Here is a 9,108-nt window from a genome sequence, read left to right as displayed (position 1 = left end):
CCAGCAGTGGGGACGTTAATGGGCTGATGATGATGAGGGTGGGCAGAACCATAATTAATTAAAAGGCAATTGGAGCCACTTTTGATAGTGAAGTTTTTAAATATACTTACCTCTATATTATCTTCAGATTATTATCAACTAAATTACCAAAAAAACTCTCTCGCTTAGTAATAATATGACTTGTTATTAGTTTCTACCAAAGAAGTTATTCACCTAAGTTAGTTAGTACTTTTAGTTCTTTCCTAAATCACAGTTTAAATACTCGCGAAGTTCCTAATTCTGCAAATGGCTCTATTACCCAAATTAAATAATGAAGCTACCCGTTTGGCTTTATTGGGGAAAATATTAGACCCCTAAAAGTTGCTGGAGAAGAAGTCCTTGAAAGTTTTTGGTTTTGAATTGACTGATATTATCTTTGCAGATAATTATTATAATTAGATGTGACTGGGCCCAGATAAATATATTATAATAGTGCTTGGGGTAAAAAATGCGGGGGGAAATTAACTCAGTTGGGACAGCTCTGGTCCTGAAGGCAAGTTGGAGCAAAGTTGCAAACAAATGACAATCGACAATGACAGGGATAAAAAATGTATAGGATTAAAATAAGGGGGCTTAAAATGGCCACATCAAAGCAATTCATCTAAGAAAGCAATATTGCAATTTGACATTTGCGCATATAAAAGTTAGTGCGCAATGCAAACAAATGTCAAATAGCAATATATTAACCCCCAAGGTCACATGCGCGCGCGGAGAGGTGTTATAAGTTTCATCCTTTTGTCCAGTAGGGTGTAGCTGCAGTAGGGCCAACATACGCAACGTGATAAAATTTTGTCACGATGATTTTATCGATTCTGACGATATAATTATTTTGTTTTTTCTATTGGTGTTAATATATGAACCCAAATAAGTCATGTCGTTCGGTCAAAATACGAACAGAATCATGTGGCGCGCAAGTTAAGAAAAAAACAAACTTAACGATTTCGATAAAGTTTATTGAATCGATCGATAATTTTATCACTGCTGCACGGATGGTTTGGCTGTAGTAGTTTGTATCGCTGTCACTGTCGAGTGTCATAAACGTTTGCAACTTGGCTAAAACCCCTGAGTCGTACCTTTCCCACAGGGTTACCCTATGCGTTGGTGACAATCCTAGCGTATTGCATTGTGTAGTTTTGAGTTATAAAAATATGACTACACAACTTTTAAAACCTACAAGGCTATCATTATCTTCTATATTTAACCTCACCATTTAAATATTTAAAACCCGTGTTTTCCTATGATTGTGCATTATAATAGCAGAAATAAGTATTTATAGTAAACATTTTCAATTTTGATGTAACTCAAGTAGCATATTAGCGGTGTCGTGACCAGCTCACGATCAGGTTGCACATTGCCAAACACTAGATTTATTACAAGTACTAAGCCTAGCCTAGACCGTAGGGCTTGCTATAAAAGGAGAGACCTAGGCGACCTAGGCACAGTCCTACAAGGAGCCTACACATACCAAGATACTCTCAAATCATCGAATTCCCGGCAAAATGTTTAAAGTGGTACGTATATTTGAATTTATTTTTAAATGTTACTATCTTCTTCTCTTCTTATCGTGTGGATTGTGAGGTGGAATACCAACCTCATCAACCCTGGTGTCAGGGTTATTATTGAGCCGCCAAAGGCCCCTGACATGACTCATGTAACGACTACATACTTACATCAGTAAGTAGTAACCGGGGCCAGCGGCTTAACGTGCCTTCCGAAGCACGGATCATCTTACTTTCCGACAATCAGGTGATGAGCCTGTAATGTCCTAACCAAAACTAGGGATCACAAAGTGGTTATTGTGATATGTCTCCACCGGGATTCGAACCCGGGGCCTCCGGATCATAAGCCCAACGCTTAACCACAACGCTTAACCAATGTTTCTATTTAATAGTTACACTATCTCTATTAGGGGGGTTTATAGCTAACCGATCTGACCTTCGATCCCGCGAAGCAAATACCAGCCAAATTCAGATTAGGTCACATAACTCCGAAACGCATTTCTCGGTAAGTAATGTGGGTATGCTCATGATATTTTCCTTCACCGCTGAACACGTATACCCGGCTAAGTAGTTAATGTCATTTGCAGCAAATCCACAATAAGTCATGTCGAAAAAAAAGCTGAGCACATAATGTGTACGGTCACGAGCAATGATATGTATACACTTTGGTACCATGTCACGTTAACTTTTTTGACAAATTGAACTGTCAGTCTCACTAAATGTCAAATATGTTAGTGCGACAGAGTCTTAAGTGGGTACATTATATTGCTCATGACTGTATGTATATGAACTATTCATTAATAAAGTAAGATCATTATTATTATATACCTACGGCCTGCTTTCGTGGTCCACTGGTTGAGCATTGGGCTGACGATCCGGAGGCCCCGGGTTCGAATCCCGGTGGGGACATATCACAAAAATCACTTTGTGATCCATAGTTTGGTTAGGACATTACGGGGTGATCACCTGATTGTCCGAAATGATCCGTGCTTCGAAAGGCACGTTAAGCCGTTGGTCCCGGTTACTACTTACTGATGTAAGTATGTGGTCGTTACATGAGCCATGTCAGGGGCCTTTGGCGGCTCAGTAATAACCCTGACACCAGGGTTGACGAGGTTGGTATTCCACCTCACAACCCACACGATAAGATGATCTTTATTATTTGTGTTTTCTCTGTCAACAACGTTATCTAAAATGTCAATATGTTTGATGTCCCTTATTAGTTGTGTAACTAGGTTGTAATATTTGAGTCGTTAGGACAAATTAGCCGCCTACATACTACGTCCCACACTAGACTAAAAACTTTCCTGTACTAGGTAAGAAAATATGTACTGACAGATAAATGCTACTTCATCATTAATTTAAGAGGCATATTCTTGTCAGTGTAGCATTCCTCTCCATACTACTTTTTAAGGGAAAATAGGGCAGTGGTAAATGCTACTTGAAACTAAAAGTAAAGAAAATAATTTAAGAATAAAGAATATGAACAAAATAAATCTATTGCCATTAACAATTTACATTTGCTATAAGAACTAGATAATTACGAATATTACGAACACGGGTATAAGGAAATGGCTCAGCTTGTGCTGTGATGGAGCCATGCTAAGGCGCTATCCAGCGCTGGTTTTCAGTCATTTCCTCTTCCTGGGTTATTGTACGGAAGTAATTGTCAACGAGGGATTTAATTACATCTCCTCGTTCTTAACGGGGTCCAGTCGCTTAATCTATAAATGAAATATTATGTCAGATCCGGTTTTTTACGGTAATTGTTTTTACCTTATTAAATGTTGTATAATCCATTTCTATCCGATTATAATTATTTATTAAAAGCTACCTACTTTATCTCCTTCTCTGCTATAATCTAGGGTCGAACAAACACCTACCTATTTTAAAAACATACATAAACATAAATATAATTACGTACGTACGTAAACAATCTATATTCGTCCCAGTGCTAGAAACAAAAAAAAAACATCAAATTCTCTCTAAAAAGAATTCAAAAACATTAATTAAAGAAAGATTAATTTTTTTTTCAGGTGATCTTCCTCGCGATGTTGGCGTTCGCCTACGGAGGGGTCATAGCCCCCGTGGTCCCTGTAGCCCATGTGGCCCACCCCGTTGTGGCCCACCCTGTGGCTGTGTCCCACACCAGCTCCGTGGTCCACCATCCCGTGAGGTTGGTTTTTAACCGGATTTTAACGAAGCCATTTTTAACGCATAAAAAGTCTACTAATCGGGTTATACAGACATGAGCAAAGAAATAATTAGTGTTTAATTATTGTTACGAAACGGTTCACCACCTATTGTTGTCTAACAGAAAACTCGGTAAGGTGTGGTATATGTTGGTCTAACAGAAAACTCGGTAAGGTGTGGATACTTAGATCTTGTGATGGATGTACCTCTGATTACCCCAATTGAGCTTCGTCATCTCTCTAGCACTATCCCTTTTTTCACAGGGTCCGCTTACCTAACCTGAAGATTTGATAGGTCCGATTTTTTAGCAGAAGCGACTAGCAACTGCCTGTCTAACCTTCCAACCCGCGAAGGGAAAACCAGCCCAGTACATTTTTTTTTTTTTGACGTGACTTATTGTAGATTTGCCGCAGATGGCATTAACTACTTGGCCGGACAAATGGGGAGCGCTGAAGGCTCTCACCCGGTACAACGTTTAAGAGCCCAGTACAAGTTAGGTCACATACCTGCGAAAATGCATTTCTCTGGAATGTAGGTTTCCTCACGATGTTTTCCTTCGTCACTGAGCACGTGATAATCATTTATGATCCAAATATGAATTCGAAAACAAATTCGACAGTAATTCGTTCCGCGAGCTTATGGTGTCAGTATGATGCTTATATTGAATTGTTTTATTTTCAAATTATACGAAGTCGACAGGATGATTTAACTTGATTTGACAGGTAATTTTCACGGCATCGTTGTTAACGAGTCCAACGTTTTATTTTTTTTTTCCTTTTTTTAGGTTGGTCCATGCGGCGCCCGTGGTCCACGCCCCATTGGTCCATGCCCCCGTGGTCCCAGTGGTCCGCCACGCGCCCATCATTGCGGTCCATCATTGACCGGATCTTGAAACGTCATCGTTGAAAACGCCTCTGTAGTTGTTTATGTGTAGTAAATGGTATTTAAACTTGCCTTGTGTTTGAAAATCGAATCTAATGCTTAATATTGTGAAAATTTAAAGTTGATGTGTCCTCAAATTTGTGTTTTTTTTTTTAGTAAGTATAACTTACATTATTTACAACATACATTACATAGAGTAGGATAAGGGTAGGAGGTTGAATCCCGGCTCGGGCTGTAACCCACTGAATTCTACTGTTTGGAACATAGAGAAATTGATATCACATGGTTTCCAGAATTTGTAACCGGTTAATGGCAATATATTCGCCTCTTATTACATAGGGCTTAAGCATAGCTGGTGAAGAGTGATTGTACGTACTATACACCTCTGCCTTACCCTTCGGGGGTACAGGCGTGATGTTATGTTAAAATGTACTCGAAGCATTAAATTAATGTTTAATGGATATTACTGTTTTGACATTATTTAACATACATACATACTTAAACTCACGCCCGTAATCCCAAATGGGGTGGGCAGAGCCACAAGTAATCAAAGACAACTTGCAGCCACTGTTGATACGAAGTCCTAAGATGGATATGATGAACCTTATGGTGATAAGGGATCAGCCTATCGCCCATAACATTAACATTATTGACATTGACATTATTTAAAGTAACTAAAAATAGAAGAAATCCTATGGAATTCAATCGCATGAGGTTGCAGAACGTATGTATGTATGCCTGGTATGGTTTAGTTGGGTCCGCCACAACTTATTGTAGTAGAAGTCGATGATTGCTTATACTATGTAGATGATTTCAACCATGAAGTTCGGAACCAATAGTCGATATATCTTGAACAAGACTTGTTTCTTTGTTTTAAAATAACATCGTTACCCAATTTCAAACTTTAAAAACCTATTTATATTCAAAGGCATTTCCCTTCTTTTATATTTGTTAACCATTATATACTTCATAATTTCCTACAAATTAACTCTTCCTCCAAAGTGTTAGAAAATACCCAATTACTTAGATACCTCTAGACAGATTAAAAGTACGGTCTACTATCTATTTTTAAGAGTTGTTTGGTTCATTCACCTTATCCATTCGACTGGAAAAATGTTTGCATATTAATCTGGGCATAACTCAATGTTATTACCCTTCCACATCAAGCTATACATACAAAACATATCACACTCACGACAAGCGACTGTCAAAATATGCTAGATAACGCCTGATATTAAAATGCGCGCAAACAAACAAGGACGACGCAGCTGCGTTGCTATTATATGTTAACAGGCGTCCTTGCAGAAAGATTACACCGATAAAAGTTAATGAACATGGAACGCAGTGGTCCTTGAGGAAGATGCATAGCTCGAGGCTTTCAGTAAGGGGTCTCACGTTTGCAGTATCTCCAAGGATAATTACAGGGTATATTAGAAAGGGTCTGTAATCGGCTTTGGGCAGCAATTCAGTTCGACTGTACCCTTGATCCGTGTAAATGAGTCGTGTAAAATTAATTAGTTTTCGAGTGGCCATGATCGCAATGAACTAAGTTCAATAGTCTTTAGAGAGGAAACCGTTTTGCTTTGTGAAAGAATTGAAATTAGTTTTAAGCAAGATCATAAAAGAGAGAGAAAAGCAAATTGAAACATTTAAACTTTGTAAAAGTTAAGTAAATAGCAACTTAAATTGATAGTTTCAGAAATTCACTCGAAGCAATGAACATTCTTCAACTAATAATAAAATGAGGTGTATAATTCTGAACATTCTCTTTCTCACCATAACATTAATATTCATTGTCTGTGTATTCATCGAGATATCCTGTTGACATTCTTACTCTGTTTTTATTTCTTGAAGCAGTACTTTTAAAATAAAATTTGCATTTAAAGTTAGCTCAGATCGGGGAGTTATGTGAGGCCAATAAACATTTTATAGGTTGTTGATTACGTCATTTTCTACACGTGCCGTCTGAATTTCAACTGTACTTTACTTAGTAGTATGTTAAATATTGCAAATGGCTATCAGTCTACCGTAAAATACTCTTTCCATCACGGTGTTAGATAAATTGTTGCAAGGAAGCACAACTTAGGTATATTTTTCTTCTTACTTATTCTTCTTTTTCTATCGTGTGGGTCGTGAGGTGGATTACCAACCTCATCAACCCTTACATATTGATTTTGAATAGGTGCATTTAATTATAAATGCTGACGTTATTATTAAGACGAGGGTATACAGGGTGTTAGTGACATCGTAACGAAAACTTTGAGGGATGATTCAGGCCATGATTCTGAGTTGATATCAAGTGGAATTTTCCGTCGTAAAAGTATGGAACGGAAAATAATTTAAATAAGCTCTAAAATTTTCATGACTTCTCCGACAGGAAATTCCATTTGATATCGACTCAGAATCATGGTCTGAATCATCCCCTTCAGTATTCGTTACAGTGTCACTAACACCCATACCTACTTGTATGGCTACTGTATGTACTTGTATGGGGTGTAAGTGACATCGTAACGAATACTGAGAGGGATGATTCACCTGATTATTCTGAGTTAATATCAAGTGGAATATTCCATCGCAAAAGTATAGAATTGAAAATAATTTAATAATACTAAAAAAATAACATGAATTTTGCGACGGAAAATTCCACTTGATATTAACTCAGAATCATGGTCTGAATCATCCCTCTGAGTATTCGTTACGATGTCACTAACAGCCTGTATAAGTTCACTTAATCAATTATATTCTGTGTTGAAATTAGGTACCTGTGTAAATTCCGAAGTCGAACTTTGGAAGTCAATGAAGGTCTTTCCAGACTACGTTCACCAAGAGCAATAGAGATGGCGTTGTTCAGTTTAAACGTGACAATTACTTAGTTTCTCATTACTCGGGTACATAATTATTCCAAAATACAATGTAATGGCAGCAACATATTTAAAAAATAATTGTTGCTTGATATTTGGATCACATTATGTATAGAATTATATTGCTACCAATATTGCTTCTCTTTATTTTGATCAGAATAACAATGGGTGGAAGATGTAATTGTGTTGGAAAGGTAGTTTAAACCCGTTTGATATTTAAATTTAATAGTAAGAAAGTGACAGTGAGTGAAATGGCATTTATTTTTGGTCTACTACGACTTATGTGAACGATGAAATTAATTTTAGTTTTAACCTAGTTTATCCTTTTTCTCATGTAAGTGACTTTGTATTGTCTTAAGTGAGAATAAATAATCATTAAACCTAATTGTGCCTGGGTGTAATAAAAAGGGTCATCAATTGTACGCAAAAACAAAGATGAAAAATGCATATGTCTGTTATCCATGAACCTAGAAGTTTAAACGAAAAACAAACTGTACAGAGCCATCTATATCGATTTTGAGGAACGTACCCTGGAGAGACCGTCATTCGCTATTCAATTTTGTTTCTCGATTGATCTTGACTTGGTATATTGTCGCTGCTGCAATAAAATATTTTTCTTCTCAGACGACGCCCTGGGCCGAGGTTCGCGCCCAACTGGGCCTGTTGTCTTAGTAAACGTTGTACTGGGTGAGAGCCTTCAGCGCTCCCCATTTGTCCGGCCAAGTAGTTAATGCCATCTGCGGCAAATCTACAATAAGTCACGTCAAAAAAAAAACTGCTGCAATAGCCAGAGTGGTAGCGACATCCAGTTTATAGCTTTATCACCGCGGATTGAGGTTCGAACGAAGGAAAAAGTATCACCAAAATACTGCAATAATAGTCAGTATTGTACTGACTGATCTCCAAAACATTTTTTAAATCCATCCCCAAAACAAATCCCTTTCCCTCAATTTCGCACTCAAATCTACTCCAATACAAAATGTAGACGCAATCTCCCATGATGTTGACAGTCACATTCGGTCACCTTGACACAAAATCTGCAATACACCGACACCATAAGGCTGACCCAGAAGCAGAGATGAAAAAACCCTTGGCCTAAGACATTCCTGACAATGGGAATGCAAATTTTCTTCCAAGCAATAAAGGTTCAGGAAAAAATTCGGGAAGATGTTGCAGCCTTGACTTCGGGGCTCGGGCCGCGATACATGAAGCGCGTATCAAAATATGTACTGACGAAGGTTGTATACAATATATAGGTTACATGTAGGTTAAACTGGGACATTTTTTATGTCCCGGCACCATAAGAATTTGAAATGAGCAGACAAAATGACGTTAAATGAGGTATTTTGTATCAGTCAAAAACATAGATACATCTTCCGGCAATGTTTGATGCCATGGTAGACAATCGAAAACATTCATACATATGGGCTAAGTTAAGTTAGCTAAGGCTTCACGGTCCGGAGATCCCAGGTTCGAATCCCAGAGATCACTTTGTGATCCTTATTTCGGTTAGATTATTACAGGCTGACCACTCGATTGTCCGAGAGTAAGACAATTCGTAGTTCGGAAGGCACGTTAGAACACGTTAATGTACATAAGGCGTTTCTCTATCTGAATATTTCAATCAATCAATA

The 9,108-nt window shown here is 37.9% G+C and overlaps 1 protein-coding gene across 1 annotated transcript; it reads left to right on the top strand.

The window, feature by feature from the left end:
- Positions 1 to 1,405: 1,405 nt before the first annotated feature.
- LOC126370334 (larval/pupal cuticle protein H1C-like) lies at positions 1,406 to 4,750 on the top strand. The gene is made up of 3 exons (XM_050015187.1): positions 1,406 to 1,550; positions 3,575 to 3,714; positions 4,516 to 4,750. The coding sequence occupies exons 1-3, from the start codon at positions 1,539 to 1,541 to the stop codon at positions 4,610 to 4,612; spliced, it is 249 nt and encodes an 82-aa protein (XP_049871144.1). The 5' UTR covers positions 1,406 to 1,538; the 3' UTR covers positions 4,613 to 4,750.
- Positions 4,751 to 9,108: the final 4,358 nt, after the last annotated feature.

Source organism: Pectinophora gossypiella, chromosome 10 (assembly GCF_024362695.1).
Source record: "Pectinophora gossypiella chromosome 10, ilPecGoss1.1, whole genome shotgun sequence".
Classification (NCBI taxonomy): Eukaryota; Metazoa; Arthropoda; class Insecta; order Lepidoptera; family Gelechiidae; genus Pectinophora; species Pectinophora gossypiella.
This window is presented reverse-complemented; position numbering and strand designations above follow the sequence as displayed.